Raw genomic sequence first — 19,457 nt, 5'->3', positions numbered from 1 at the left:
ACATCATCAAGGGTTGTGTGTGTTATAAGTGTGTGAGTTTTGATTAAACTAAGCCTCTGGATGTGTTAGTTTTAGTTATGAGCTGGGATTCTGGCATTGTTCCGGAGCTTAACTGGCTTTGATGTCACTAGGTGTAATAGTCACCGATGCAGAAGGTGATTGGAGGATTGGCCTGATGGACAGGTGGACGGACCAATGGTGTTTGTTTGTTGCTGAGATTAAGACATGCTACTTTATGGCTGCTTAGCTGCATGGGGCCTGCTTGTATTACATTTACGTTTTTATGTCATATGGCATTCAGTGTGTCTTCAACTAAATATTAACACATTTTCTTACCGTATAAGGTATAGATTTGAGGCAGACGGTGTGTTCTGCTGTCTTTATGATTGTGTCTGTATGTATTGAGGAGAGAGCCTCCGACTAATCTTACAAAGTGGAAGCATTGTTGTCGTCAAAGCTGAGCAAATTTGATTTTGGGATTTTTTCATGTTAAGTAAATGCAAACGGAGAATATACACAGGATCCTTAAAAAAAAGTAAACCAAGTATGAGTCAGTTTGATTTTAACTTATACACAAGTTCACATATCATTGCAAGTGGGTTTTATTATAAACATATTATTGTTGGTCCCTCTGGTTACACATGTACATATACAGTGAAAAACCTGTGCTCACCATATCTAGCTGCCAAAAGAATATCCTCCTCCCTGGGGAGTGCGACTGGGAAATTTGCCAGAATGTTGATTTTTAAAGGAATAGTTTTTGGAAGAGTTAGATGAGAAGAGCAATACCACTCTCATGCCTGTACGTTAAAAATGAATTCAGTAGCTAATTAGCACAACTTGTAGTTTTTACACTTGGGGTTTTGTACAGATTTAACAAACAAGATATAATGTTTGTTTTAATGTCTTTAAAGCTCCTGGTTGGAAGATTTTGTCACCTTTAAACAGAGACCAGCTGTGCGTGAGTGGTATATATCTCCTGATCTAATTCTCAGGATGAAAGTGAATAAGCTTATTTACCAAAATGTCAAACTATTGCTTTACATAACACCTAATTTCATTGGATACTGTATTTCCTCGGGGCAGAAGGAAGAGTTGGGCATTGTGGGGAGGGTTGAGTCCCATTTCCTTAGCAGAGGTCAGTGTGTTAATTGAATATCTCTTCATTGAAATGAATTGTCGTCATTAATGCCAAGTATGGGTTCTTGAATTTGTCGGGCCGGTTTTGAGGGTGGCTGAAATGCCTCCTTGGTTTTGTGTGTGAGTGGCAGAAATGCGTCTTGTGTCCTCATTTTCAAGAACAGGGTTACTGATGGTTTGACACAACTGATCATCTCTGATGATGTTCATTAAACCGATGGAAGGTTACAGAGGGTGCTCATAGCAGGATTTTTTGTGTAAAAGTGTATTCATGTAAACTTTGACATGTATACTTTGGCTACACTGTACGTTATAGATAATGATTAAAGGATTAGGACAATATCAGTCAATTTTTGGATTAGCAAAACCTTCAGTATTCTTTAGTGAAATGTTTTTTACGCTGTACGCTGTTTGTTATTGTATCAATATGGTAGTAGAGTAAAGTGCACAGAAATAATTGTTTTTATTCTATGAGCCATCTTTTCAGAAATAAAAGCGATGAATTACCAGAAAAATGACTTTGCTGCTGATCCCAGTGCAACTGAAAAGCTAGTTGTCTCTGATTTAGACACTGATGGTAAAATTGCCAAATCATAAAAGAGTTCTTTGGTATTTTGTGTTGTGCTCTCTTGACTTCGCCAGTGCCTGAAAGCCTGGTCTGTTTGAGCCCCACAGACTGGTGTGATGGCTGGTGACAGTAACCTGGGCCTTTGATCAAGCACAGCTTGGCTAAATCAGTCAATGGTTTGTAGAAACACTGAGCAAGCAGGAATACTGCTCTGCAGTTGAAACCAGAACCAATCACACCGGGCACGAATGTTCCCCTGATAACATTTTTGATGAGTGGATCCCCTGTGAAAACAGAGCGTGTTGCTGGAGCTGCTAAGAAAAATACTTTCCCTTCATAAGCTGACCTTGTAGTTTCTTAATTTTCTCACAAGGACAATCACGTTGCCATATTGTGTATAAGGTGAGGTCAGGCCAGTTCAGATTGAGCCTAACGCAGAGAGTCATTTTTCATGACTCATTCCAGGGATGAAGGATGTTGCAGGAATTAGTTTGCACTTGACTGCAGAAGGAAGTCGAAGGATAAAGCACGGAGGGCACTGGTAATATTTGACCAAAAATCTGCAGCAGACTGTAGAGTGCAGACTCAGCTTCTAATCTGAAATGGCCACGAGTCATCCTTCATCTGCACTGACCTCCATCTAGCACACTTATTAACACTTAGTTTGTATTGTGCATACCGGTACTAGGAATCAATCAATTATTGCACTGTGCTCTTAATAACATTTTACAAAACTCAATATAATTTTAATTAAAAGCTATAAGAAAGCGTTGCACTGTTGGGCTATGTGCAGAAGTAGATAATAACCACAATCAATGGCATTTAATTGTTAAAATCAAGAAACCACGTCAGAGCAGGAAAATTATCAACAGATAATCATTATTATTGCAATTATTATTATTATTATTATTAGGCTCATGCAATATATTGTATTGCCATGTTGGTTTTTGCAGTGCAATGAAGAGCTCTCTGTCAAGGGAAAGCCATTAGTTATGTGAGCAAAATGGATTAAGCTTCAAACAAGAGTTCAATACCGATGAAGCATCTCGCAGTCTCTTCTGTTTTAACCATGGTGGTAAGATATCGACCAGACGTCAAACAAATAAATATAAATCGCCCTAAACGCTGGAGTATATCCAGCAGCAACAGTATTCTGCAGGGTTTACAATGCAATAGGCGATTAAGCCACATCGTTAAAGGACATCTATAGCTGTAAAAGTAGGCGTATTGATCTGATATCAGGGTTTACGTTCTATTTTAGAGTTGTAAATTCTCCGAAACAAATGTAACAGATAATTTAGGGAGACATTTTTAAGTCTTTTTATTATTGCCGGTGCAATACGACAAACCATTAAAGTTTTCACAGATATGACAAACATAGACAATATAGTGCAATATAAACAGTGACAAATGACAAGTATGACACACAAAACATACTATATGCACATGCAAAGTAGCAAAACAGACTGGATATAGTAATGGTAATATATGTTATAATGGTGGCAATTACACAATTCTGTGTTTACACACAAGGTGCACTCTGGGCTGCTATACACAGGGTAGCATGTGTACTGTGCATATGTGTGTGTTGTTCAAATACCTCTCAGATGTAATGTGTCAAAAGAATCAGTATTTGCACAGCGGAAGGATCCAGGTTCAGAGCTGCATGATGGCTGTGATGCTCCACTCTCTCTGGTGTCTTTTCTAGGACATACCAATATAAGATGCCCCCTCTCATTCCTCAGGGCACGGCGCTGTATGCATGGCATGGCGGAGGAGCCTATTTATATCGCATTATTATAAACGTCTCGAATAGAAACCCTCACACTGAAAGGTTTTCCTCCAGTTGCCAGGGGAAATTGCTACATTACTTCTCCTCATTGTTACACAGAGGCGAGCTTGGTCTTCTGTCTGCTCATGCACGTCCTCTGTACTTCTTTGTTCCTGTATTTGTTTAATGTAATGTCACTGTCTCACATTGTTGTTGTTCTCTTTGTGTCTTTCAGTGCATGAGGAACCCAGCTCTGCTGCAGAGGACAGGTTTAGTCATTAGAGTGCTTTACCACATCCAGGAAAATGTCTGGCTCCTACGATGAATGTGCAGGTGCTGACGACACCATGGACAGCTTCTGGGAGGTACAGACAACACTGTCATGTCTGGTCTGATGGGTTTTCAAACCTGCAACCCAAGCCCTTACCCTCCTCTGTGTCTTGTATTGATGTGGCTTCTAAAGCCCAACAGAGTCCTCACAGAAACTATGACAATGAGATTAATGTCACCAAGGTTTTACAGAAAAAGGAATCTCAGAAGTTGTGTTTGATACCCACTGAGGCTCAAGGCAGAGGGCATTAAAAAAATTATTTAAGCAATTTTGTCGGGAATATGATAAAAACTCTCTCAAATCTGCCTTGTTTTTATGATTTATGCTAAGCTGGCTGTATGTAGCTTTATATGTAACAGACAGATATGAGAGTGGTATCAATCTTCTTATCCTACCATTGGCAAGCATATTTCTCAAAATGTCAAACTATTGCTTTAAATTAAGAGCTTCTCAAAGGTGACCTAATTAGGAATTTCTCCACCTCATTAAGCAGAACTGCAGCTCAAAAATATTTTATGCAACTGGAAAGTTGCAGTGTCGGTATTTTCTATATACAAGCTATAACTAGTCTTCGGTATAACTAGACTATGATACATAGTACCACTTGTACGCAGTTGTATCTGTATAGCATACATGTGTCATATGGTTTGACACATTCAGCTTTAAAAAAGGGAAAGAAAAAAAATAATGAGTTATTATCCAAACAGACACTCTTGCTTTATTCTCATTTTCATATCTTTTTGTGACCATGCACATGTACTTTTTAGAGCAATTAAATTAGTTTTCATAGCCTGCCTTAACTCTTTTTACCAGAGTTTTGGTTAATAAAGTCTATTCCTGTCAGGAAAGAAAAATACATTTAAGTTATTAGTGATAAGAATAAATATAATCCCAGTATGTCAAAAGTATGAGCTACAAATAACTTAGACTTTTGTGGATTTCGTTTATATATTTTGAGCATTTGTTTTTGTGGATCTTTCAAGAAGACAGGCTATAAAAAAAATGTTAATTACTTTTAAAATGAAAATGAGAATAATGCAAGAATTGTCTTCTTGGTTTATATGTTGTACAACTATTTGGACACAAACTCAATGGATTTAACAATACATACTGTATTACTTGGTTTAAGATGTGAGTGTCAAATCCAAACCTGCTGCAGACATTTCTTATGTTTTGTCAGTATATGTATTTTAAATCATTTTTGTTGTAAATTGTGTCATCACAGGATACGTCACAACAAATATAAACGTCAAGTTAAATCCATCCTCACTTCTTGTGCTGAGATGTAGCGTCTGTACTTTTTACTCGCACCGAATTAGCACTAATGAATTCCCTCAGTACAGAGTCTTCTTTGTAGCATGGCTCTTAGCCACGGAGACAGAGACAAAGAGCCTCAGTCATCACTTGCTCTGAGGCGGCCTTTCACCACACGCACCTGCCTATAACATCTGTGTACTAGCAACAAAGCTCGGGTCAGCTCAGGGTTTATGAAGAAAAACACTTAATTCTCAGGTTTTGTCATCAGAAACATTGATATTTGATACAACTGGGCTGAGAAGCACAATTAAACTCAACACAACCGTGAAATAATCACCATACTGTGAAAATACAAGTGTGTTTTCATATAAACAGTCCACCTGCGTGTTGTTGGTGTGACTTGGCAATCTGTCACACAGGCCAAAACTCATACGGTCACACCTGTCTCACTGCCTCCCTGCAGCTCTCTCATTGCAAACAGTAACCACACATGCATGCTCATGTCAGGACCAATCGCAGTGCAGCGCTGCAGCCAGCGAACACATCAGACAGGCTCTCTACGAGTTACGCGTGTGTGTGATGATGTACATGACTGTATCTATTTACAGCGTACTCTGCACATGCAGTCTGTGGTTTCTATGTATTTCTGTCTCTACCTCAACATCTATCCCTGAGAATGTCTCGCTGCATTACACCACTCAAGAGGATTAAAGCAGTCACACACACACACACATACACACAAACACAAGCCCATGTCATTGCATAACTACACATGCACAGGCACGAGCAACCCCCCCCCCCCCTCCTCACTACCCTTCCTTCATCATGCACCATGAGCTCGCGCCCCCTGCAGGCACTGAGGAGGCGGATCCACACGGCCTGGCACAGCTCTTTTAAGGCGGTATTGCTTAAGGTGGCGAGATTTCTAAAAGAAAAGGCAGTAAAATAGTTTTGGCAGAAAATATGATATATTTGAATACCAGTTTGGTTATGGTGGACTGAGTAGGATAACAAAAACAAACTTTATACAGAAAAGGAATGTGGCTGAATCTGTTTCTTGCTTGGGTTTAAAATGTGCATTAATAGTGTAGCATGTCTTATAGTGTAATTTATGGAACATACAGTTCATTATTTTCAGGACATACTTAAAGATATGCTTTAAAATATCTAAAATCGTGCTGGATAACATGCATCATAGGGTAAAATGGGTTAAGAAGCCCACTCACGTGTAATTCAGCCGGTGCCCAATACATGCAGGTAGAGTTAATGCCTCCGTGTTGCCATTTGTAAATCTCCATCTTACCTGCTTGTGTTTTGGAGTTCGGCACAGATCTTGAGGACACTTGATCTAAAATTAGTTTTAAATGATCTGTGTATTTTGACAAAGACAGACACAGAATGACATTTTGGTTATTGATGAGGAGATAAATGTGGGGAACCATTCCTAAGTTTAGAAAAACATATACATTTGTTTGTTTTTCTGTTAACTATAAAAATATAAAACATGAACATTTTCCCCCACACATATATTTCTGTGTTGTCTGATTTTTGTTTTTGTGTTAAAAATAATTTAAAGACACAAATACTCTCTAATCTCTGAAAAGATATCATGTTTCCATGAAAGGACATAAAATCACTTCAACATCTGATAGCGCTTGTTTGCTTACAATAAAACCTATCCGCTAACTACTATTAGCATTCAGATAAAAAAAATTATAAGTGAAGAATAAACCATAATTATGACACATACCTCTATTTTTTATTTATTTATTTTTATTATTGTTATTATTATACTCGCCCAATAGCTTCTTTTGTGGGGTGCTATAACAACTACATTTAATACTCTACCAACACATGACTACTAAAACTGTGTTGGTTAATGCACAATCATACTTTATATAGAGAAATCATATTCAAAAACCTAATAATAAAAAACCTAATTGCCTCTTCTCTTCCCCCATTTTACCATATACATCTCAAAGTATATATATATATATATATATACATACATACATACATATGTATGTATGTATGTATATATGTATGTATGTATGTACGTATGTATGTGTATATATATATGTATATATGTATGTATGTATATATATATATATGTGTGTGTGTGTTTATGCATATGTCATATATTTGAATGAGTTCCACTGATATAGAAAAATACACTTTTCATCAGTTTTTTGTATATTTAGATGTAGACATGCATTTTGTATTTTTATTTATTCTGTGACATGTAAAGAAAGATTTTCTTTCTGTTCCTTAAACCTATTTGTCTCTGTGTTCTCAGGTGGGGAACTACAAACGTGCTGTCAAGAGATTTGATGACGGCCATCGGCTCTGCAATGACCTTATGGGCTGCCTGCAGGAACGTGCCAAGATAGAAAAATTGTATGGTGATCAGCTAACCGCATGGTCCAAGAGATGGAGACAGCTCATTGAGAAAGGTCAGCATGTGGGATGGATGAGGTCAATAAAATAAATAGCTTGACAAATGATTGTACTTTACGCTGTCTTTCAATTGGCCAAAGCTCATTTTTCTCAGTTTGATGTTTGCTCTCTGGTAATATTTGGCCGCGTGTTATTGCACTAAATATTTTATTTGGGATGAATAATTTTGTCCGACCCCCAGGCCCGCAGTACGGCTCTGTGGAGAGAGCCTGGCTGGCTGTCATGACCGAGGCAGAGAAGGTGAGTGAGCTGCACCAAGACGTGAAGAACAACCTGGTGAACGAAGACGTAGAGAAAGTGAAGAACTGGCAGAAGGAAGCCTATCACAAGCAAATGATCGGTGGCTTCAAAGAGGCCAAGGAGGCGGAGGAAGGCTTCAAAAAGGCTCAGAAACCGTGGGCTAAAAAGCTCAAAGAGGTGAGAGGGATCAAAACACATTTATTAGGGCTGAACGATATGAGGAAAATATCTAATTGCAATTATTTGGACTCATAATACTACTGCGATATGATTTAAAATATTGAAAGGAATGATCATTTTTGTATAATTCTCATTTTCACTGAAAAATATTAGAATAAAAAAAATTGATGTGTGATTTTTGTGAGGATCGGTACCAAACAAAGATTTTATTTGATAGATATATATATAAGATATATATTATTATTTTATTATTCTTTAGTCGGTAGGATACAATTTGTGTGCCGGGACGTCTCTGCAGCACCACAATACTTAATTCAGAATGGTTTGACACATATTTTGCCTTTAATAAACATTGCACCCCTCTGCAATTTAGATATTGCTCTAATCCATATTGTGATTAATTGTGCAGCCCTAAAATGTATATGAAACATCACTCATCAATCATCATTTGTCGCTGTATTCACTTCATAAATGAGCTGCCTTCTGGTTCTTTCTGGCTCACACCTTGTGATTTTGTTTTGTTGCTTGTGTCCAGCTGTGTCACATCAACATCCATTCACTCTTCCGTCACTCTCCACTATTTTATACTTTAAACTTAAGATCATGGTAAAAGATAAAATACATGAGTGGGGAGGGGGATGCAAAACATAAAGTAACACCAGCCCTTGCTGATCTTTGAAGTTGTTTTTGAACCTATTTTTTTATTGATTTATTTTCTTGATAATTGGTTTTTAAGTGTCTGACCCCCAACTATACAGTTTTAATTTTCAGCTTCGGGAGACAATTTGTAGATACTTACTTCTCTGCCTAAAACCATTGATTTAGCACTGTGTTTAAGGTTGATTGAATTTTCCTTTTGTTTTTGCTCTTCTGAGGGCCTGTTTGGGTTTGTTGTTTTGGGATTGGACCTGTATGATATGAGAGGATTTAGACCCTATTAGACACAGGCCTGACTGGGATTTCTTAACTCTACATGGAAACATGAATTCCCTACGTGTGCGTTGATATCGAAAAACAGAAATGGACTGCAGCAAGTAGTAGCAGTATTGTATGTTCCCACATTGATCCTTTACCCTAAATAGCAAAATAAGGCTCTGATCCTGGATATGAGAACATAATAATATTTAAGCAGTTATATACATATATATATATATATATATATATATATATACATTCAAATCTAGTATTGTGTCTGGGCAAGGTCCTTCCTACTTTGAGATGAGTTGATGTGACTTCCTTCCTTGTGTTCCTTTGGTCATATTAGATCATGTACGTGAGAAACTGACAATGCCTGTGTTTTGACATACAGATGGAGGCGGCTAAGAAATCCTACCACATGGCCTGCAAGGAGGAGAAGCTGGCTGCAGCCCGAGAGGCCAACGGCAAGACTGAGGCTTCTGTCACAGTAGACCAGCAGAAGAAACTCCACGAGAAAGTGGACAAATGCAAACAGGATGTGCAAAAGGTGAGAACAAGCCCGGGAAAACCAAGTGAAGAGATAAAAGTATTTTTACTTTGTTTAGTTTGAGGCGAGTGGAAAATCAAAGATGTCAAGAAAAACAAAACCAGTTAAGAATACTTATTCAAATAAACAGTTTAAAATGGTATGTTGTGATAGATGTATGCTGTGTGAAGGCAAAAGGGGGTTTTCATATTTTTTTATGTCATGTTTTCGGTCATAAAAACATATTTATTCTAAAACATTGCCCCAGCGCCACGATAAACCTTTTAAAGAGTAGTTGTGGTGCAAGCTCAAAGGGACATTTAAATTATACATGGGAATACATTTTGGATCAATTTACTTCCAGAATATCAAGTTACAAATAAGCCAGCTGTTAAAGATTAAATAGATTATTATTAGAAATAATAATTAAATCATGCTGATTTTTTTCACACAGAGATTTCAGTTGTCAGTGTGTTTTCTGTTTTCTGTCTCAGGCTAAAGAGAAGTACGAGAAGTCTCTGGAGGAGCTGAATAAGTGCACCCCGCAGTACATGGAGTGCATGGAGCAGGTGTTTGACCAGTGCCAGCAGCATGAAGTCAAGAGGCTGACTTTCCTCAAGGAGGCCTTGCTGGACATCAAACGCCATCTTAACCTCACCGAGAACGCAAGGTTAGACAGGCGAAGAAGGAGACCGTTTTGTTTAGGTTTGGTAGATCAGCTGGTTTAGGATGACTGACTGCAGGCTGACTGTGACATACAGTATGTACTGTATGAGAGGTAAAACTCTGTTTTTCCTCGTGATTTCATATATTTATTGATCGCATTTTCAGTCGGCTGTATACTCTTCTGTTTTACCGTCATCTCTGTTCGCTTCTGCTTCAGCATCAAGTCTTACCCCTGCACTGTAGTTCATCTACATTTCTATTATGCCCCCTCAATCTGATGTAAATTCATAATTACACTGTATGCAACATGGGTAACAAACTCTTTGAGCATGATTGCATACTGTACCTTTTACTTTTAATCAGAAATAATCACATTGCAAACCCATTTTTGTCATAGATTAGTGTGATTTGTTGTGTCACATTCAGCACAGTTCACTTCAACTTGATTAATCTCAACACACTTCTCAACCAGGCATGCATTTCTCATTAGCGTTCAGACTCACAGCACTAATTAATTGATTATTCAGTCAAAGACGTTTCTGCCAAACTTAATTTTGTTCAGAGTTTAATGCCTGTCATATTCTGGGCTGTTTTTCCAACCTGCGTGTAAAAACAAAGCCGGGACCAACAGCTTAAACTAAACCTCCCTTTGGTTGCTATGGGTGATTCAAGCTCTTTGATGTTTAGAGGATTGCGATGTAGTTCATCCTGATTGGTGTCATCATTCACGTTGGATATGTTTCCACCATTTCACAACTCTTCTTTACTATTCATGACTTAACCTGTGTTACCCTTTTTGGGGAAGAAAATATGCAACAGCTCAGTTTAAAGAGTAGCTGCATCTGCGGGTGTCCAGAATGCGCTACATAGAATAAGATAATATCATTTTATGTGATTTTATTCATCACTAAATCCAGTGCTCTTTCCTCCTCAACCATCAAATAGTTATTTGGCATAAATGTCATATATTATCCATACAAAGGCAGATAAAAGGGAGGCCATATTTATACATATAGTTTTATTATGCAACAGATTCCACTTATAAGGAGACAAATTTAGCGTATTAGACATTTTCTGTAAAGGAATATTTTATTTACAACTATAATGACTCATGTATAAATGCCCACTGACAGTAAAAGCAACAAAAAAAACACATAGAAACTGGCTTGTTTAGTTTTATGAGCTAAAGTCAATATCATGAAAGACAAAAAAACAAACAAATGTATTACAGTATGTGTATATTTTCTGGATTCAGTATGATCATGATCACCACAGTGCAAGTCAAGTCAGTATTGTATTGGCTTGTACTTAATTCAATTAAACATGCTTAAATATGATATATATAGATATATATGTATATAGAGAGAGAGGCATTTGCTCCAATGCCAGACAGTACAGTATATCATCGCCTTTTACAAAGAACATACCCTCGTCTTTCCAAAATTACATTTTCTGTTTTTAAAAATGTGCAATCTAACACAGCATCCATTTATTGAAAATAAAATGTTGTGCTCTGTTTGTACCTAATTCTACCAAAGACTGTATGTAGATAAATATTTTTGTTACTGCACTAATATACTGTATGAAAGAATAATCAGATTGGTTTATCCTGTAAATAAGGTTATAAAGCTACCAGGTGAATAAGCCATTTTTAATCTATTACACATTGCAGAGATTTGCAAAAACTGTGGCAACATAAACAACAATATCCTTGTAAAGGATTATTAGGATTATATAGGCCAAACACTTCAGTTGTTGAGGGCTTCAGCAGAAAACTCAGGGAGACACTTCTGTCTTGTAATGACCCAATGCTGGATCTCTCTCAACCCAGAATTTGAACTACATTGTGGGTTCTGTTGCCAAGTTGGCAGCACCCCCCCGGCTCTCTTCTGGCACGTTCATCATCACTATTTGTCCTATTTCCCTCTCCTCAGCTATGCCACAATATACAGAGAACTGGAGCGCACAATCCTAGGTGCAAACACACAAGAGGATCTAAAATGGTTCAGCAACAACCACGGCCCTGAGATGCCTATGAACTGGCCTGCATTTGAGGTACAACATTAAACCTTCATACACAAAGATTAGAAACCTCTCCTTTTGCTTTAACCACTCTTCTTTATTCTGCTTTCGCGGGTTTCTTTTAACTCTCATCTCCAGGAATACAACCCAGACCAGGCCAGTGCTCCTCCAAAGAAGAAGAAACCAGATGGAGCCCCACCCACTCCGAGCACAGACCATGTGGCTCCACCTGGTGACCGTAGCAGGTTAGCAATGTATTGTTTACAATCACATCAATCACATTGAAGAACACGTTATCTTATTATTTTATAACACTACTTTATTCTGTGTTTATGTATTATATTCAAATGTATATATTCAAGTTACATTTTGTGAAAATGTCATCAGAATTGGTCAAATTTGTATTCTTGAAAGATGAGACTGGGGATACTGATATTTGGATTTTTGTCAACAAATCTCATAAATAGACCAAAACCAAGGCTGCCTCTCAGTATGTTCTGACTTCCCTCTCTTATATGTGGCTCTCGCTCCCAAGCCATATATATATATATATATATATATATATCCACATATATCTTAAAAATGGGTCACAAATGTATAATTTTTTTTTAAAAGGCTAAATAATTTCCTAAAGCAGGTGGGCACTGTAGTTTTTAGTAAATGTAGTCTCACATTACCAGACCTTCCTCCACAGCACTGCGAAGGAGGGTCTAGGTAGTCCACACAGCGTTCCGGGATGGGAGAAAAACGTGCTCTGGTTTATTGGCATTTCTTTAAACCAATCACAATTGTCTTGGGCGAAGCTAAGCACAGAGCGGAGCCCTGGTGCCGCTGCAAAATAGCCTCGGGAAGGAATTTGTTTTGATGGAAGGTGCTCGTTCAAAAGTTGGTTTAGTCGAGCACGAGAAAACTCAGATTAGGATAAGATAAAATAAGAGATAAGATAGACTTTATTAATCCCACACTGGGGAAATTCCTGTGCTACAGCAGCATCAGAATAACACAAATACACATTAAGTGGACATAGGTGAAAAAATATACATTAAGTATAAGAAATAGAAAAAGTAGAATTAGATTAGTATAGAACATCCTTCTATAAACAGACAGTATATAAACACAGATGTACAGATGAGTAAGGTGTGAATGAATAGAAATGAAATATTGCACAGTTGGAGGTGACACAGAGTAATAAATAGTAGTGCAGAATATTGTCCAGGGATGGCTCATATTGCAGAAACAGCTAGCAGTGCTACATTATGATGTCGCATGAAAGAGTTTGACTGCTGCTGGAATGAAGGACCTGCGGTAGCGCTCCTTCTTGCACTGAGGGTGCAGCAGTCTGCTGCTGAAGGAGCTGCTCAGGGAACTCACAGTCTCATGTAGGGGGTGAGAGGGTGTTGCCCATGATTGATGCCAGCCTGGTTAACATCCTCCTCTCCCCCACCTCCTCTATGGTGTCCAGAGGGCAGACCAGAACAGAGCTAGCCCTCTTCACCAGTCTGTTTAGCCTTTTCCTGTCCCTCTCTGTGCTCCCAGTTCCCCAGCAGTCTACTGCATAAAAGATTGCAGATGCAACCGCAGAGTCATAGAATGTTTTTAACAGAGTCCTGCACACACCAAAGGACCTCAGCCTCCTCAGCAGGTGGAGACGGCTTTGGCCCTTTTTGTACAGGACGTCTGTGTTTTTGGCTAGTTTATTGTTTTGGTGAACACCCAGATATTTGTATGGCTCCACCATCTCAATGTCGACACCCTGGATGTTCACCGGTGTAGTATCAGGCGGCCTCCTGCGAAAGTCAACCACCATCTCCTTCGTCTTGCTGGCGTTGATGTGAAGGTGGTTTGACTCACACCAGTTGACAAAGTCCCAGATGACCTCCCGGTATTCGTGATCATTCTCCTCTGATACCCTCCCAACAATGGCAGTATTGTCAGAGAACTTCTGCATGTGACAGCTGCTTGTGTTGTGCCTGAAGTCCGCTGTATATAGGGTGAAGAGAAAAGGAGCGAACACTGTACCCTGAGGTGCTCCTGTGCTGCCAGTGAGGTAATTGATGGTCCATGCAGACAGGTGGAGGTCAACACCAGCTCCCAATAGCTTCCCCCAGAGCAGTGATGGTTGGATTGTATTGAAAGCACTGGAGAAATCAAAAAACATGACCCTCACAGTGCTCCCAGTGTTCTCCAGGTGTGACAGTGATCTGTGTGATAGATAGATAATGGCATCCTCCACCCCAATGCCTGGTTGGGAAGTGAACTGTAGGGGGGTCCAGTTCAGATTGGACAGATAGTCTAGCTAGCTGTCTGGATTTACCTTGCAGGGATCTGAGGAGCAGTTAACCATAGTCCTCATAAATCCACCGGAGTTTAGAATACCAACACAAAGAAAGTGGAAGGTAACGAACATCCGACCGAAAAGAGTGAAATCCGGCGGAATTTCCGACGGCAACGAAGCAATCCCGGAAGTGGAACGTCGTGGATACAGACTACTGTGGGATCAATTCAGAATAAACTACAGTACCCATGTTCATCAAAAATAAAGAACACGTCTCCCAGTGCAACAGTGAGGCTTATTGATCTGTTTTATGTTTTTATATACAGTTTAGATATGTGGCACAGAGACTGATCCTACTCAGAAGGATCAATTCATTGTTGGTTTTTACCTTTTCATGGGATTTGTTGACAATTAAAAAGACTTAAAAAAAGCTTTTAGTATTTAGTTTTTTAATGTTAAATCTCCACCTGGGTTTTCTCTATCCTCCAGTGTGAGCAGCTATGAAAAAAACCAAGGTTTCTCGACTGAGTGGTCCGATGATGAGCAACCCACTGCGAACTCTGGCAACGAAAATGGTGGGAACGGGAATTCTTTTGAAGATGATGTCAGCACTACTGGGAAATCGGTCCGCGTCCGCGCTCTCTATGATTATGAAGGCCAGGAACAGGATGAGCTTACCTTCAAAGCAGGTAAGTATCCTTGATCAGATGACATAGCATACATGTTTTATTCTACCATCATACAGTTCATGTTTACTAATTCATTTATGAACTTAATGTATAGAAAGGACCTGGTACAATGCAGGCAGGAGTTTAATGATAAGATGACTGAGCTGTAGCATCACACAGGTGCTCAAAAATCACCAACTCTGTCCTAATGTCTATTCTAAAGATCCCTTCCTCTATAGAGGATAGCAGTGCTTAGTCAATAATAGCCACATGGAAAACAAATTACAGGCACTTGCCAGCAATTAACACAAGCTCTTTGGCAAATGGTGTGAAAAAGTGCTTTAGAGCCCCACACAGTTGCATGAAAACCAATTTAGAGACAAGCTTTACACAGAAAAATAACTATTGAAGAAGCCATAGCTGTACATCTTCCTCTTGATTCCCGTACTGCACATTCAGTTCCGATTTTTAAGGTGTTTTCAAATTATCTTAGGAATATCTGACTAGAGGGTCTTTAGAAACTTAATATGACAAGCACCCAGACCCTGCAAACCTTTCTTAACAAACAAAGGTTCTATTTACATTGTGTGTCACTCACACACAGTGTCACTCACCAAAACTCGTGGTGTGCATCCTTTAAGTCAAACAAATGTGTCTTTACCGCCACCTGAACAACCGTGAAATAGTATTAAACCATTGGCAGGAATTGTTGTTAATTGTATTGTCACACACGTGCTTGTACTTGTGCATGTGTGTGTTGGTCACATAAACTGTTGTGAACAAACAAAACCAGTAACCCACTCATAAAAACATTGTCTCATAGTGCCACTAGGGGTCAAAAGCTTCACAGGGTACCTTTAATCTACTTTGCCTTTATTGTTGGGCAAAACTTGGTGTAGCCGATTAGCTGAGTTGGTAGAGTGGGTGACCATAAGCAGAGGTTTATTCCTCGATGCAGAAGGTCCAGGGTTCGAGTCTGACCTGTGATGGTTTTCCTGCATGTCTACACCCTCTCTCTCCCCTTCCATAGCTCAGCTTTCCTATCCAATCAAGGCAGAAATGCCCAAAAATAAAAAAAATTATATTTGGATACTTTTAAGCCAACAAGAACATTTCTTTATTATCCTGCCACAGTTTTATTCTTAGCAGTGTGAAGAAGACTTTGAAACAACATTTAGACCATTTAGAAAAATAAGCAAACTGTTATTTGATGGGGGGGGGGGTTACGTGCCAAACTATTTATGAAACGTGTTAATTTGTTAGCTTTAAAGGTGCTGCTGCTAGGTGCTTAGCTCTTTCTTCTGTTTTTATTCTAAGCTAAGCTAACAGGTTACTGACGTTATTTTAATATTTACTTTATAGGCACGAAAGTTATTTCGATCCTTCTCTTCTAACGCTCCCAAAATGTCAAACAATACCTTGAAGTGTGTAGATAAAATATGAAAAATCCAAATCTTAAAAAATATATATATTTTTGTTGCCTGGTCAAATTGTACTGGTAGTGGGGGAGAAGTTGACTTCTAAAATACTGGCTACAATACAGAACAACAACAGACAGTATGGAGCGGTATTTACACACTCATATTTTAGATTTACATTGACTATTTGACACAGGACTGCGTGTTGATTAAGGAGTGGTGTCTCCTTCACAGGTGATGAACTGACCAAGACTGAGGACGAAGATGAGCAAGGCTGGTGTAGAGGTCGCTTGGACAGCGGCCAAGAGGGACTTTACCCGGCCAATTATGTCGAGCCAATCTAGTCCCGTTATTGGACATGGACACGCCATTGGAGGCAGCTCGAACTGTCCCGTCCAATTGCACCGCACATAGCCAGAGACTTAAGAGCAACACATCCCTTGCCCAACAGATGCGCCAAGCAGTCTTGATAAAAACTTAGTAACCTAAAAGACAATATATCAGTATAATATATTTTATCCAGCATTTGTGGTGGGTGGACCTACACATTTAAAAACAGGAGCAGCAGTTGTTCCAGTATATACACACTCAACTATAACATCAAGACAGTGCAGGAACACATTGCTTCTCTGTGTAGCTGTATTTAATGTATAATGCAGCTTATTTAAACTTGCAGTACACTGCAGTCTGTTCTTATGTGAGAATGGGAAGATAATAGAAACAGTTATACCCATCCGACAAAGACGAGCTTCTCTAACCTGCATTGTGTATATACAGTGTAATGCCATCTTTGTGTAGCATTTTTAATGCTGTGTGTGGTCAGTCATCATTCTTACATCCGGAATGCTGTGTAGTGTTAAAAGTACCACAAACAGTATCCTCTATTTATTTATTTTTTTTCTTGTTTTTCTTTTGTGATTTGGTCCAACCTCTTTTCCAGTGTGTGCAGTGCTATGTGTTATTTAACTGTTACTGAACTTGCATAGCAGCATGTGCTATGCAAAAAAAAACTTGCATTCCCCGAATCCTGCAGCCTCGTTTAGGCTACATCTTGATGCAACACTTCAACTGCAAATGCAGAGTTCACTTTTTAGCATCACATTCTTCCGGACATGCGTCTGTTTTCATGAAAGGAAGCTTGTTGATGAAGTGATTTTATGTTGTCTTTGTTTTGTTTTTGACATGTTTCTTTTCTTAGCATCACAAACCCGTTGACCGTATCATCTCCATGCAATCCAAGGAAAAGGATACACAGTCTCTGCAGAAGCTTTCATTCTTGGTTCAGTAATTCAGGTGTCATTTTAATCCACTACTGCTAACAAGAAACACGAGTAATACATTCCCTCAGAGCGAAGCTGGATCAAGTCATCTTACTATACCTGTGCCAGTCATTTTTCTTCCAGAGCGAGGGGCCATTGGAGGCATGTCAATGCGTTACTGTGCTACAGAGGGTTGTCTGAAGATCGAAGCCTCTTCAACAGGACGTGAATGTACCACTGTTGAAAGAGGGCATATTGTCTAAACATGGTTCTCCACCGTCACTTAAAGCCCTGTCTAGCAAAAAGCACTAGTTATGCGGCCCGTTTCCCCTGCTGAGCCAAAGAATGACCCAATACCATCAACTATCCATTTTCTCTCCATGCAATAACAAACAGCTTCAGTGAGGATCATCTTGTAGCTGCTTCCCAATCCACCCAAACTTCATTTATCTGCAAAACACCGCACAATGACACAGGGACTACATTTGTCACCAGTACTGCACTGCATGTAAGCTGACTCTTACACAGTGCATTACATGGTTATTTTTAAAATCTTTAACTTGCTCCATAGGAATTACATTTATAGCAGAAATTGCATTTATCAGATGTTGATTAGTGAGTTATCTTGCTATAAGTTGCACCTAAATCTCTGATTAGATGGGAGAGATACTTTTATATATATAACGTAGTTGTCCTGAAGTTTTAAAATTTCACTGGACCAACAGCAGTCAGATGTGTTTAGCTCTGTGTCTGGGACAGGATGTGACAGGTTTGGGTCTCACACGTGAGAAGGAACACATCACCAGCTCACAAGTTGTGTCTTAGAGTAAAGCTGTCCAGCATAGCAAAAAGGACTCCTATCATTAAAACTGTCCTACATCCTTGATGTGCGTATGCACACACACACACACATGCACACACGCACACACACGCACACACACACACACTCACACATGCAGACACACGCACGCATGCCTACACATGCATGCATACAAACACACATGCATTAAACACACAATATACACAACACGCAGGTTCAAACACATAATCCACATAACCAGGTTAAAATTTTGGGGGGAAACCTCTTCATCATCCAGTGTGTATGAGTTGTGTAAATGTAACAGAAAAAGAAATGTATGCAAGTGATTGACTATTAAGACAAAATGTAGTGTTATACATGTAAATGTGATTCATTAAAATAACAGCAATGGAAAACATATTAAGTAATAGGTACCATATCGTATGAATTTCATTGCAATGGAATTGTCAGTGTATCATAAAAGCGTGACGTTATCCCACGCTGTCAGATTTGTATATGATGATGTAATTTAAAGATTATATTCTATTGTAACTGTACAACTGTGTTGAGTTGAGAAATGAGACCTGACCATGTTGAGGCAGTAAAAAGGTGTACATGTAAATGCTTTTTTATGTTGATGATCTTTTCCTTATGCACACAGGGGACTGCAGCTCATGTTGCGGAAACCCTATATTAGCGGTCTAGAAGATGTATGTTCATAGTTAGTGATGTACTTTTATCTCCTAACTGGTGTAGTGCCTGTTCATCTTGATGTAACAAGAAGTTCATTTAAATATGCATAAAGATGATTATGATCACAGATAATGACGATAGTGATGAAAAACTAGACTCAAATTTGTTGTGATGGTGTCAATATTGCGATATTGGTTTGAAAGGGGAAACAAGTTTGTTGAAAAAAGTTAGTGTCCGTGTGTTTTTTTTGTATGGACTGCACATTATGT

At 38.9% G+C, this 19,457-nt stretch overlaps 1 protein-coding gene across 1 annotated transcript; it reads left to right on the top strand.

Annotated features, from left to right (window-relative positions):
- The first annotated feature begins 3,784 nt into the window (after positions 1–3,784).
- LOC144520340 (protein kinase C and casein kinase substrate in neurons protein 1-like) lies at positions 3,785–16,864 on the top strand. The gene is made up of 9 exons (XM_078254012.1): positions 3,785–3,844; positions 7,364–7,520; positions 7,706–7,941; positions 9,254–9,409; positions 9,883–10,058; positions 11,989–12,109; positions 12,215–12,321; positions 14,841–15,040; positions 16,672–16,864. Exons 1-9 carry the CDS (start codon positions 3,785–3,787, stop codon positions 16,779–16,781), a joined length of 1,323 nt encoding a protein of 440 aa, XP_078110138.1. The 3' UTR covers positions 16,782–16,864.
- Positions 16,865–19,457: the final 2,593 nt, after the last annotated feature.

Source organism: Sander vitreus, chromosome 7, assembly GCF_031162955.1.
Source record: "Sander vitreus isolate 19-12246 chromosome 7, sanVit1, whole genome shotgun sequence".
Classification (NCBI taxonomy): domain Eukaryota; kingdom Metazoa; phylum Chordata; class Actinopteri; order Perciformes; family Percidae; genus Sander; species Sander vitreus.
The sequence above is the reverse complement of the archived record's forward strand: the minus strand, read 5'-3'. Positions and strand labels throughout refer to the sequence as shown.